Raw genomic sequence first — 14508 nt, 5'->3', positions numbered from 1 at the left:
ACAGCAGTTCATTTTTCCAGATGAGTTCAACACAAAAGCCACTGTGGTGACATGTTCCAACACAAAAACATCCTCAACCCAATCAGGGTGAGGGGAATCCGGGAGGAGAGATGAGAAGGAAAAAGTAAAACTCAAACAGTAGTACAAGGAGTGCAAAAAACAAAACAAAACCAGATACTCACAACCGGGGAAGGTTGCAGGAGATAAGTAACACACAACATACAAACAATGGACCCACAAGGAACTAACGCCAAAGTCAGACCTTAAATATCCAAATGAACTAATTAGAGACAGGTGTACTGATTAGATGGCAAGACAAGTACTAACAAAAAGGGAACACAAGGGGGCAGCAGATAATAGAACATACACTGGTGACTGAATAAGCCAATTATATAGCAATGTGGAAAAAGGCAGACACCAAGTGACACAGATACCTCATGATATAGAAATAAACCCCAAACCCCAAAAGATGCTATAATACAACCAAGATGCAAAAACACTAGAGTATAAATATAGATAAGAAAGACCCGGAGACCGGACAGAGAAAGCAGAAAAGGACAGACCTGACACAAAAATCAAATCAACCCCATAAACAGATGGGAGTACAACAGTTAACAACATATTACTGATGTTGTAATGATGATGCCGAGTAAAGTACAGCTATTTATTCTCAGTAAATCAAATCAAATCAAATCAATTTTATTTATATAGTGCCAAATCACAACAAACAGTTGCCCCAAGGCGCTTTATATTGTAAGGCAAAAGCCATACAATAATTACGGAAAAACCCCAACGGTCAAAACGACCCCCTGTGAGCAAGCACTTGGCGACAGTGGGAAGGAGATAGGATAAATAGAAAAATGATTATTATATTATTGTATTTCTCTCTGAAAAGTATATTAAAGTGTTAAAGTCACAACAAGTTGATGTAATGGAATGAATTATGTTTTCTAAAAACTTGTAAGATTAAAATGTTTTGTTGTCAGTCATTTAAGAGCTTTTTTTTATCATTCCCTGAAGACGTTTTTCACTTTCTCGAAGCTCCCGTTCTGTTTTTCCTCACAGAATTATCATTCCATTCTGAGGCCCACTCTGAAGCGCCCGAGTTCTGGAAGACGAGCTCGACTCAGCCCTCTGGTCCTGTTGCTGGATGGAGCATTGGTCGGAGAGTTGGAGATAGTGCAGAAGGCTGTGCAGGAGGTGTGTGTGTTTTTTCACTCATGCAGCATTCTCAACAACTTTCTGAGTAAGAGTCCTAACAGGCCACAGCAGTGTGATTTTGTGGTGCAGCCCAGCATCTTTCTGGCATCTCATGAATGACTTAAGTGCACGTTAGAAGATTTTCACCTGACCACTTAAAGCCAAAGACAAACCTGCTATAGATATTGTATTTGTCATACCTTTTACCACAGAGGATATTTTCATCATCATGCTCCACCAAATCTTTTTAACTTCATAATAATTCCAATGCCAACAATTTTATTTATATAGCACCTTCAGGATATCGATATCAAGATATCGAAGTGCTCCCTATGGAAAGACATCAAACTAGACCACAAAAAACAATGAAATGTAAAAATCCAGATAAAAAAAAAATCAAAGTTCAACCAAACACAAACATATTGCACATACCAACAAGCACGCTGCATCCAGAAAGTATTCACAATGCTTTACTTTTTTCACGTTTTGTTATGTTAGTCTTATTCCAAAATGGATGAAATTCATTTTTCCCTCAAAGTCGACACACAATACCCCATAAGAACAATGTGAAAAAGTTTTTATGAGAATTTTGCACATTTATTTAAAAAAAAAACAACAAAAAAACTAAGCACTCACGTGTACATAAGTATTCACAGCATTTGCCAAGAAGCTTAAAATTGAGCTCAGGTACCTCCTGTTTCAACTGATCATCCTTGATGTCTATATATATGGTCCCACTGTTGACAGTGTATGTCAGAGCACAAACCAAGCATGAAGTCAAAGGAATTGTCTGTAGACCTCTGAGACAGGATTGTCTCGAGGCACAAATTTGGGGAAGGGTACAGAAACATTTCTGCTGCTTTGAAGGTCCCAGTGAGCACAGCTGCTTCCATCTGTAAATGGAAGAAGTTCAGATCCACCAGGACTCTTCTGAGAGCTGGGCGCCCGTCTAAACTGAGTGATTGGGGAGAAGGACCTTACTCAGGGAGGTGACCAAGAACCCGAAGGTCACTCTGTCAGAGCTCCAGCATTCCTCTGTGAACAGAGGAGAACCTTCCAGCTCTGCAGCAATCCACCAATCGGGCCTGTATAGTAGAGTGGCCAGACAGAAGTCACTCCGTCAAGCACATGGCAACCCACCTGGAGTTTGCCAAAAGGCACCTGAAGGACTCTCAGACCATAAGAAACAAAATTCTCTGGTCTGATGAGACAAAGATTGAGCTGTTTGGTGTGAATGCCAGGCATCATATTTGGAGGAAACCAGGCACCATCCCTACAGTGAAGCATGGTGGTGGCAGCATCATGCTGTGGGGATGTTTTTCAGCAGCAGGAACTGAGAGACTAGTCAGGAATGAGGGAAAGATGAATGGAGCAATGTACAGAGACATCCTGGATGAAAACCTGCTCCAGAGCGCTCTTGACTTCAGACTGGGGCGACGGTTCATCTTTCAGTAAGACAATGACCCTAAGCACACAGCCAAGATATCAAAGGTGTGGCTTCAGGACAACTCTGTGAATGTCCTTGAGTGGCCCTGCCAGAGCCCAGACCTGAATCCGATTGAACATTTCTGGAGAGATCTGAAAATGACTGTGCACCGAAGCTCCCATCCAACCTGATGGAGCTTGCGAGGTGCTGCAAAGAGGAATGGACAAAACTGCCAAAAAATAGGTGCACCAAGCTTGTGACATCAAATTCAAGAAGACCTGAGGCTGTAACTGCTGCCAAAGGTGCAGCAACAAAGTATTGAGCAAAGGGTGTGAATACTTGTGTACACGTGATTTCTTAGTTTTTATGTTGAATACATTTGCATAAATTTAACACGTGCACTTCTTCTGCATACAGAAGAATTTTTACAAAAAAGTTTCTCAGTTCAGTATGTATTCTGTGCACTGAACAAACTCCATTTTAATAGTTAGAAGCTGAATCCCTGCCACCCAAACCTGGAAAAACAGTTGAAGATGAGTGAGTGAGAATCTGAATCCTAAGCAACTGTCACTATGTACCTGAAGGTTTACCCTTACCTTTCATCATCACGATCTTTACTGTAGCAGAAGGAGACAAGTGTTTGGTTTAAACTGTGATTTCAGTGACATTTAATTCAGCATTAAAGCTGATTTCAGCACAGTCTCTTTACTGCGATCTGACCAAGTTCAGTCCATCAAACTGCTGCTGCAGCCGAAAAGGAAGGTTGTCTGCTGTCACTTGGTCCTGATGGTTGTCTTGGTGACTTTTGGGTAGTGGTTGGTGAGGTTTCGGTTGGATTCTTGACTAATTTGTTCATTATTTAGAAAGATTCCACAAGCACATTGAAAAGATGTACGTAAGTAAGTAAGTACACTGACAAGCTGTAACACAACTTGTCCAGACAGGAGACAATATTTTAGCATTTCATAGAAATGTGATGCCCAATGCCAGACAGATATCATCAGGAGTCACCGAGTGTTGGACTCGTGTTTTTTTTGTGTGTGTCGTTTCTTTTTAATACATCATGTTTGTCAATTACATTTCCAGAGGTTGACCAGCTAATAGATATTTTATGACAAAATACCTGAATTGACAACCTGATGGATTTTGTGAATTTGATCACAGATCTCTAGTTTCACTGAACTCCCTCAGCTGTCTGTGGATTAAATCGTGCTGATAAATGTGATCTGTGTTTAATGTTTCCTCTAGATGCAGGACCCGAGCCAACCCAACGATGAAGGCATCACTGCCCTTCATAACGCCATCTGTGGGGGCCATTACAAAGTGGTGGAATTCCTGGTTGGCATTGGAGCAAACGTCAGTGCTCCAGACAGCCACGGCTGGTAAATAAATGCGTAGTCGCATGCATGTCCACTACCACTATCACTGCCACCAGTTATACATTCAATGTTGTGTTTCTGTGTCTCATATCTTTTGCTATTTTGTTTGCATACATGCTTTATTATTGTTGATCCTGCAGGACTCCACTGCATTGTGCAGCCTCATGTAACGACCGCCCACTGTGTGAGTTTTTGGTGAGGAACGGAGCAGCTGTCATGGCTATGACTGAGAGCAACGGTGCCACAGCCGCCCAGATGTGTGACCCGTACGCTGTGAGATTTGAGGAGTGTGAGAGCTTTCTACGAGGTGATTACACACATGGATAAATGGATAATAGTGAAATGCTAAAGGGCAAATATGGGGTGCAATAAATTTTGATGTGAAACAATTTGACATGCTTTAAATGTCAGCATTTTAAGCTTTTTTTTTTTTTTTTTTTTACAGGCATGTGTTTGATGAAGCTGCTGCATCAGAATTAAAAACAGCTGTTTTGTTTTTTTTTGCCTAATTCTTATCATCCAATTTAATCAGTTATATGAAATATGCACTATTTTATAAAAATGTGCATTGTTGGTAAGGTGTAGCAGGATCTGAAAGACAAGATTTGAAATACGAGATTTGAACAGCTGTTATAAATGAGGCCCCTGGAGCTCCTTGTCTTACTGTATGGTTATGAGACTTGGACGCTAACCAGTGACCTAAGATAAGAATTACATGCCGGTGGTACTAAGTCTCTACAGCCTTGGGTCGGGGAAAGACGTTTTTTTCAAGGTAGCAGTTACTTGCAGAGACGTGCATGGTGAGGGACTGTCAATGATGACATTTTGGCCATGCGGTGCATTTCTATGGATGTGATCAGAACATACATACCTCAGAGGTGGGGACACCCATGATTCAAATTCTTGAAAGGGTAGTTGTAAAACAGCTAACTGATCATCTGCAGAGGAATGGTCTATTTGAAGAGTTTCACTCAGGTTTTAGAATTCATCATAGTACAGAAACAGCATTAGTGAAGGTTACAAATGATCTTCTTATGGCCTCAGACAGTGGACTCATCTCTGTGCTTGTTCTGTTAGACCTCAGTGCTGCTTTTGATACTGTTGACCATAAAATTTTATTACAGAGATTAGAGCATGCCATAGGTATTAAAGGCACTGCGCTGCGGTGGTTTGAATCATATTTATCTAATAGATTACAATTTGTTCATGTAAATGGGGAATCTTCTTCACAGACTAAGGTTAATTATGGAGTTCCACAAGGTTCTGTGCTAGGACCAATTTTATTCACTTTATACATGCTTCCCTTAGGCAGTGTTATTAGACGGCATTGCTTAAATTTTCATTGTTACGCAGATGATACCCAGCTTTATCTATCCATGAAGCCAGAGGACACACACCAATTAGCTAAACTGCAGGATTGTCTTACAGACATAAAGACATGGATGACCTCTAATTTCCTGCTTTTAAACTCAGATAAAACTGAAGTTATTGTACTTGGCCCCAAAAATCTTAGAAACATGGTGTCTAACCAGATCCTTACTCTGGATGGCATTACCCTGACCTCTAGTAATACTGTGAGAAATCTTGGAGTCATTTTTGATCAGGATATGTCATTCAAAGCGCATATTAAACAAATATGTAGGACTGCTTTTTTGCATTTACGCAATATCTCTAAAATTAGAAAGGTCTTGTCTCAGAGTGATGCTGAAAAACTAATTCATGCATTTATTTCCTCTAGGCTGGACTATTGTAATTCATTATTATCAGGTTGTCCTAAAAGTTCCCTGAAAAGCCTTCAGTTAATTCAAAATGCTGCAGCTAGAGTACTAACGGGGACTAGAAGGAGAGAGCATATCTCACCCATACTGGCCTCTCTTCATTGGCTTCCTGTTAATTCTAGAATAGAATTTAAAATTCTTTTTCTTACTTATAAGGTTTTGAATAATCAGGTCCCATCTTATCTTAGGGACCTCATAGTACCATATCACCCCAATAGAGCGCTTCACTGTCAGACTGCAGGCTTACTTGTAGTTCCTAGGGTTTGTAAGAGTAGAATGGGAGGCAGAGCCTTCAGCTTTCAGGCTCCTCTCCTGTGGAACCATCTCCCAATTCGGATCAGGGAGACAGACACCCTCTCTACTTTTAAGATTAGGCTTAAAACTTTCCTTTTTGCTAAAGCTTATAGTTAGGGCTGGATCAGGTGACCCTGAACCATCCCTTAGTTATACTGCTATAGACTTAGACTGCTGGGGGGTTCCCATGATGCACTGAGTGTTTCTTTCTCTTTTTGCTCTGTATGCACCACTCTGCATTTAATCATTAGTGATTGATCTCTGCTCCCCTCACAGCATGTCTTTTTCCTGGTTCTCTCCCTCAGCCCCAACCAGTCCCAGCAGAAGACTGCCCCTCCCTGAGCCTGGTTCTGCTGGAGGTTTATTCCTGTTAAAAGGGAGTTTTTCCTTCCCACTGTCGCCAAGTGCTTGCTCACAGGGGGTCGTTTTGACCGTTGGAGTTTTTACGTAATTATTGTATGGCCTTGCCTTACAATATAAAGCGCCTTGGGGCAACTGTTTGTTGTGATTTGGCGCTATATAAATAAAATTGATTGATTGATTGATTCACTCGGCTGAAGCAGATAGGGAGTTACTTTTCAGAAATGGGGATGACAGATTGTCCACCTGGGTGGTTGCACAGATATGAGATTTCTGGTCTTTCTGTGTTTTTAATAGCCATAAGTGAAATGTAATTTTGTTATGGATTGTCAAGTATAATGAAAGTTTTATAAACTCTGGATGATCACAATAAATAAATAAATATAATTTTTATCCATTTTATCCAAATTTTATCCTTATTTTTATCCAAACCTCATGAGTAATAATTTATCCAGCAAAGACTCATGTTATAATGATTTCAATGTGATGTAAATACAGTAGTATTGCAGTAGTATTGGGTGGTTTCAATTTGAGCTAGTCAGTTCCTGTAGGCATACAAACTTGGGGTTGCTACAGCAAATCCGACATGGATCTGCATGTTAATATGGCTCGTTTTACACCGGGTGCCCTTCCGGATGCAACTCCACATTATATGGTGAATGTTAACAGGTGGTCTTGAACTGAGAACCCGCCACACTTCCCTAAATTATTTGTACCGCATTGCATGAAATAATGATTTGATTTGCTAAATAGTGGGATTTATTTTTTCCATGACAAATAACATTTGCATCAGTGTCTGTGATGTGAGGTGGCAAGTGAAGCAAATATAGATGATGTAAATGCAACAAGAAAGAGAGAGAGCATTCATGTTGTGAACCTGGTCATGTAAGGCACATCTGAGTGTTGTGCTGCTTACATAAAGAGTACAACACCTATGTAGACATACATAGTGTTACGATTTGGAGCTTAGAAGAGTCAAACTGAACCCCCAAAGCATGCAGCCAGGGCACAGGAGTGAAGGGCAAAAACCAGGATGCTTTAATAATCCAGAGTGGAAATAATCGAATGGGGCGATCCACAGTGACAAACAATCAAATCCATCAGTGACGGGGTGAGGAACAAAAGAAAGATTAAACCAATGAATGTCAAAAACACAACGGGGAGCAAAATACTTACAAAAAGGTGATCAAAGTGGAGACAAACAACACACGTAACTGTGACAATTGACCACCAAATGAACAAGGAACAGGTGCGTCTTCAAAACAAACTCAACTAATTAGCAACAGGTGTAAAATCAGTGATGACGGAAAAGCCGAGACAAGAGAGGAAATAAATGAACACAAAGAGATAAAAGATAAAACAAATATCACGAGGTAAGTGGACAAAAACTGGATCAAGAAATATAAAACCAAAACATAAGGTACACAAAACGTGGAACTAATGTGAGAGTGTAACAAAGGGCAAACTGACAAAAAGAACCAGATGGCAATCAGAACCTAAATAAGAACTAAACCATGATAAACAACTGAATAAACAAACAAGCAGTGACAATTGGAGCTCAAATGGATAAACACCACAGGGAAAAACCAACATAACAATAACATGAGTACAAAAGAAAACACGGAACTTAGGGATACGTGAGATTCACAGAAACAAAATGACCATAGAGGAAATACAAAGACCAGGAACACAGACGGATGACGCGACCGACAGACAACAAACACAGTGACAGACATGGATGACAGATCATGAACAGATCACATGGGCATGGGGGAGGTGACATCGGAATACTAACATACGAGGTCTGTTAGAAAAGTATCCGACCTTTTTGTTTTTTTCAAAAACCTGATGGATTTGAATCACGTGTGCTTGCATGAGCCAACCTTGAACCTTTGTGCGCATGCGTGATTTTTTTCATGCCTGTCGGTTGCGTCATTTGCTTGTAAGCAGCCTTTGTGTGAGGATGGGTGGAGTCTCTTGTAAATTTTTTCTTTGCAAGGAAATGTCGGAACGACTGGAGCAGCGCGACTGCATCAAATTTTGCCAGAAACTGGGCGACAGCCAGGTGGAAACCATTCAGATTATTCAGACGGCTTTCGGTGACGATCCTATGGGCATCACACAGATTAAGGAGCGGTACAACTGGTTTAAAGACGTCCGAACAACGGTGGAGAGCGCGCCACGCTCCGGTTGGCCATCAACATGCTGAAATGACTGGATCATTTCCAAAGTGAACGCTGTGATGATGTGGGACCATCGTGTGACTGTCCGAGAAATTGTGGAAGAGGTGGACATCAGCACTTTTCAGCACATTCCACTGTGACAGAAGAATCTTCCACCATTCGGAAGATTCAGATGGCTTTCGGTGGCTTTTCAGTCGTGTGACTATCCGAGAAATTGTGGACGAGCTGTGCATGTCACAACATGTCCTGTGAGGCTTCAACACGGAGGCGCTGTTGCTGCGCCATCAGCTTTGTGAATTTCACTGCAACTCTTTTCATGGCCAAATCATCTGTCACAGTGGAATGTGCCGAAAAAGTGCTGATGTCCACCTCTTCCACAATTTCTCGGATAATCACATGACAGACCCACATCACCACAGCGTTCACTTTTGGAATGATCCGGTCATTTCAGCGTGTTGATGGCCACCCGGAGTGCGGCGCGCTCTCCACCGTTGTGCGAACGTCTTTAAACTGGTTGTACCGCTCCTTAATCTGTGTGATGCCCAGAGGATCGTCACTGAAAGCCGTCTGAATAATCCGAATGGTTTCCACCTGGCTGTCGCCCAGTTTCTGGCAAAATTTAATGCAGTCGCGCTGCTCCAGTCGTTCCGCCATTTCCTTGCAAAGAAAAATCGACGAGAGACTCCACCCATTCTCACACAAAGGCTGCTTACAAGCAAATGACGCAACCGACAGGCGTGAAAAAAATCACGCATGCGCACGAAGGTTCAAGGTTGGCTCTTGCAAGCACACGTGATTCAAATCCATCAGGTTTCTGAAAAAAAAAATAAAAAGGTCGGATACTTTTCTAACAGACCTCGTACACACGTATGACTTAGACACAAACTGAGGGCGGACACACAAGCATAAACTGGACTCACACCGGTCTTGGACACGAAGGAGGAAAGCAGACACACACTCACACATATACCAGATGGACACGGCCCAGGCGCGCACACACACACACACACGTACCAAACCAGAACCAAGGGTGCAGACACAACTAACTGGACACGCCCAAAAACTGGACACGCCCAGAACACCTAGGTTTTAATAATTTGCAATTTTCCTTGTTTTTGTCCCCAGACAATGTTTGATTCCAAGAGCAGCTCGTATTTATTTAGTACGTACTTACTTTCAAGAAGTGGGGATGGACTGGTTGTCTGCCTGGGTGGTTGCCATCCAGGACGAATGGTGGCTCCATGGTGTTGGTGATGCAATAATGCCAGTATGTCAGATCAGTTGTTCCCAGTTACTGTAACCTGTCAGCAGCTGTGTAGGTGTATTTGTTTCGTCTCATTTTTTTGTTATTATTTATGTGCAAACTTGCACATTTTATTTGTATGTAATTGTTTGCTGTTGTATGATGTCACAATGTTTGCAATTGCATCAACAATAGAGTCAAACTAAAATACCTATTTCTTTGTTGTTACCGGAGTTCTTTTACTCAAAGGTAAATTGTCACATTATATCGGTCACATCTGACTAACATTTCAAGATCGAACTTATAAAACTGTTCAACACGCAATAATCTTAATGTGGTTTAAAAAATGCTTCTGTGCTTCTGTACTGAACCTAAGTCCTCATAAACATTTGGATTATAATACCCTATTCATCCGAATTGCTTTGGGCATCCAAACTGTCACTTTGTGGTAAGTGTTGAGCTGCTAAACATGGATAAATGCTGTGTTTGGAAGGTATGGAGGACGCCATGGGGGTGGAGAACAGCGGGGTGCTGTACGCTGTGTGGAGCTATCCGGCTCAGATGGCAGATGAACTGAGCTTCAAAGAGGGAGACATGGTCACCATCCTGCAGAAACCTGAGGGGTCCGACTGGTGGTGGGCGTCGCTTTGTGGCAGAGAGGGTTTTGTTCCAAACAACTACTTTGGGGTGAGATCCTAAATTTTAAATCAGTAGTTATGACTTTTTGATTCAGTCCATGCACCCACAGGCAATTTTGACATAACTGGTACCGGCTAATGCTGCAAAATGACACTTACAGCTAAGTCTTAGTATATCATATTCCGTACAAAGTATTCCTTATAACCTTATTACTTCAGATAGTAAAATTGCCTGTTTGCCAACACCCTTTCTGGCATTCTTCACAAGTATGTGACAGTGTGCACGGTCATCTCTTTATTTAGTTATGTGGCTCAATAGTAGCTGTCATTGTCTACTAGTACATCAGCCATCCTTTTATTCATTGATAAGCAAATTTCAAGAAAATAATCCATAATGTGTTCATGGCAGTAGAATTTAAAGTTGTTCCAAACACATATTCCATCTGGTAGTCATTGATTACCAAAGATCTTAGATTGTGTTGACATTTACTAGAGGTGGGTGATACCAGGAATTTTGGTATATAAAAAAAGTAAATACAGGCCCAGTATCGCCGATATCGATACCGATACTTTTTTATATTTAAGCTTCATAGATCCAAAGGATCCAAAAGACCTAAGATAGAATTTCGACAGATATTGTATGTGACAACAAAATACTTTTCACTTATCACAATCAACATTTTTGTTTAAAAAAAGTATCACTCAACATAACTTAAAACAAAATCTCCTGAGGTAGAGGGCTGACATACCACAATATAAGGGTGCGCTGCTCCGTGTTGTGTGACACAGCGCAGCGCTGCTCTTAAAGACAGAGAGTAGACTTTGATGAATCTGCGTGCGCAGCAGTCAGTGCTTGAGTATTGATCTTTTTACACAGGATCGTTCAATATCAATACCAGCGTTGGTACCGATATTATCGATATTAGGATCGATCCGCCCACCTCTAACATCTACTGCTTTCAGATTATCACGATGGAAATCATTTCTAGTAGATGCCACTAGAACGATATGGGCTATAAAAGCAAAGTTATGTTTTTACCACAATGTGATGGTCAAAAAGTCTTAATACATCTGAACTCCACAATAATCTTTATATACTATACAGTTACTAGACATACAAGGCTGCCTAATAAAAAACATTTCATTCAAATCTGATGACGGTGTTGCCACTGACACACTCGCCTTAATCATCCCACATTAATTTCACGTGTCACAAATTCGGCTTGCTAATGGAATCACATCATGCATAAACTAGCTTGGGATGTTGAGGGCACAATTCATAAGTACCTCAAATAGAAGGCTCATCATGTAGGGGAAAGTAGCATTTTGCAGCGCCCCATATAGGGATTACTTTCCAATGCCTTTGGATATTGTGCAGTTTTTCCAGAATGCCTTCCATCGCAGATTGACTTTAGTAAAAAAGAAGCTGGGAAGTCATTGGTGCATTGAGATATTCCATCTTCAAGAGCTAATTCTTTAAATGTTAGGGAGAAAGGAAAAACATCCGCATAAAGGAACTACACTTTCATGATTTTTCTGTTTATCACTGTTTACTGTTTATTTTGTTTACGTGGAGAAAAAAAACATAAATTCTACATATCAACCACCATCTAAACCTTAAACAAGTAGTTCCTTAATTGACCCCTTCCTGGCTATAACTACCACTCTGAGTAAATTATCCTACATTTGTGTGTAGGCAATGGTGCACTGAATTGTACAGTTGTGTTCCAAAAAATAGCTGTGTGTTTAAAACAGTGAGTAAAGCTCAAAATGCTTATAATAGATTTCATTTTCATACACACAAATGCACTGGGAACACTGCACATTCAATTCCAAATCAAAACACGAAGAATACATTATAAAATTTGTTATTACTTTATGGAAAGTGAAGAAAAAGGAATATCAGACTGTTCATAAAAACAGCAGTGTCTGTATTTTTCTTTACAGAAGCAAACATTTACTGTATAAACTGGAAAATGCTTGAAGATTTAGTTTTCCTGTGAGTCACTGAGCTAATATTTAGTTGTATAACCACTATTTTTGAGAACTGCTTCATCTGGGTTGCATGTAGTCGACCAACTTCTGTTAACTATGAACAGGTGTTCCAGCCCAGGACCACTGGACTACATTCCATAATTCCTCTGCATTTCTTGGTTTTGCACATCGATTTCTAGTTACTCACTAGATGAAGATGCAGGGTGAGCTGCTCATTCGCTGGCTGTTGCCAGAGCGTCACCATCTCGGTTTGCATCTGACAACCAGGAATAAATAGAAATCAATGGGCATGATCAATGTTTTCAAGAGAGTTTCACAATTAATCTGCATTTTCCGTGTTATTACTGTGCTGTTACAATTATTCAAACTCAGTCCTACATTTGTACAGCTGCTATTTGTCAAAACAAATGCAGAAGAGGACCAGACTGTACCAGACTATATATATATATATATATATATATATATATATATATATATATATATATATATATATATATATACGTATATATATATACACATTTTTAATATATAATCTATTTATATAATAGACTTGAATGAATTTGTTAGTCCCAGTCCAGATGTTGTGAAGAGTTCACCTGGAGTTATGAATTTTGTTTATATATATCAAGATAAAAAAAATACTGCCATCAGTTTGTCAAACAGAAGTCAAGATAAAGATGGGAAATAATTTCCAGACCAAGATGAAAGAAAACTGACACACTACATTGGGAAACATATCAAACAGAAATTAATCTCACTTCTGAAAATTCTTATATTAGTAGCAAAATATACAATGTCAAAGATAGTTAGTGACTGTCATGTCACCCACCAAATTGAGAAAAAAACATTTCCATTCTATGAATTTGCTCTTACAGAAAATCTCAGGATGGAAAACGTGATGTGAAGAAAAAACCCAAGGTGAATTAAAAAGGGATCAATTGAGATTTATGAAAGTGAGACTTCTAACTGAATCGCAAAACGAATGGTGAGATATTTATCACGACAAAGCATTCGGGCAGTAAAACTGAAGTCACTACTTTACAGAATACAGATCGACACAAAAAATAATGTATTTTCTAACCTTTTTTCAGAAATTTTAGTCATTTCCCCCACATTATTAATATTATATATAATACTCACTTATGAAAGCTCACACCACAATCCTTTGTCAGCTTGTTTGTGCACCTGAACGCTGCCCAAAACGGCATTTTCAGATCACTTTAAACCAAGTTTAAGTCAGCGCATCATCGATTTCTATTTAATCTAATGCCTGACAACACGTAATAACTCCAAGCAAGATGGCAGCTGCCTGGCAACAGCCCATGGGCTGAGTCAGAAACATTTTTGATGTCACCTCACAAGTTTTCTATTGGATTAAGGTCTCGGGATTGGGCTGGCCACTCCATAACTTTAATCTTATTGTTCTGAGACTAAGATGCTGCTCACTTGCTGGTGTGTTTGAGGTCACTGTCTTGATGAAACACCCATTTCCTCTTCGGTATGAGATAACATGACCTCTTCAAGTATTTTGATATATCCATGATCCCTGGTATGTGATAAATATGTCTGACACCATAGTATGAAAAACATCCACATATCATGATCCTTGCTCAACCATGCTTCACTGTCTTCACAGTGTGCTGTGGCTTCAATTCAGTTTTGGGGGGTCATTAAACAAACTGTCTGCAGCCCCTAGACCCAAAAAGAACAGTCTTGCTTTCACCAGTCCACAAAATGTTGTGCCATTTGTCTTTAAGCTGGTCAATGGGTTCTTTGGCAGATTGTATCCTCTTAAACAATTCAGTAGTTTTTTCAACAATGGAACTTTATGGGGGCTTCTTGTCCATAGTTTGGCTTCACATTGGCATCTTCTAATTGTTACAGTACTGACAGGTACCTTTAGAACTTCTTTAATACCCTGGAGTTGATCATTGGCTGAGTCTTTGCCATTCTAGCTATTCTTCGATCAATTTGAATGGTGGTTTTCTATTTTCTTTCACGTCTTTCTGGTT

The 14508-nt window shown here is 40.1% G+C and overlaps 1 protein-coding gene and 1 long non-coding RNA gene across 4 annotated transcripts in view; one reads left to right on the top strand and one right to left on the bottom strand.

Moving 5' to 3' along the window:
- ppp1r13l (protein phosphatase 1, regulatory subunit 13 like) overlaps nucleotides 1–14508 on the top strand; it is a 41893-nt gene that overhangs the window by 25536 nt on the left and 1849 nt on the right. The window contains exons 8-11 of one of the 3 annotated variants that reach the window (XM_034168582.1): nucleotides 1021–1200; nucleotides 3875–4008; nucleotides 4146–4312; nucleotides 10357–10550. In XM_034168582.1, coding sequence (XP_034024473.1) covers nucleotides 1021–1200; nucleotides 3875–4008; nucleotides 4146–4312; nucleotides 10357–10550 — 675 coding nt within the window. The remainder of the gene's footprint in view (nucleotides 1–1020; nucleotides 1201–3874; nucleotides 4009–4145; nucleotides 4313–10356; nucleotides 10551–14508) is intronic. The other 2 variants (XM_034168583.1, XM_034168584.1) reach the window with 2 other exon arrangements.
- On the bottom strand, nucleotides 14159–14504 carry LOC117508755. The gene is made up of 2 exons (XR_004560187.1): nucleotides 14322–14504; nucleotides 14159–14188 (listed from the first exon to the last, which is right to left on the bottom strand). It is a non-coding gene; the product is annotated as an uncharacterized LOC117508755 (long non-coding RNA).

Source organism: Thalassophryne amazonica, chromosome 4 (genome assembly GCF_902500255.1).
Source record: "Thalassophryne amazonica chromosome 4, fThaAma1.1, whole genome shotgun sequence".
Classification (NCBI taxonomy): Eukaryota; Metazoa; Chordata; class Actinopteri; order Batrachoidiformes; family Batrachoididae; genus Thalassophryne; species Thalassophryne amazonica.
Note: the sequence above shows the minus strand (reverse complement) of the source record. Positions and strands in the feature narration are given on the sequence as shown.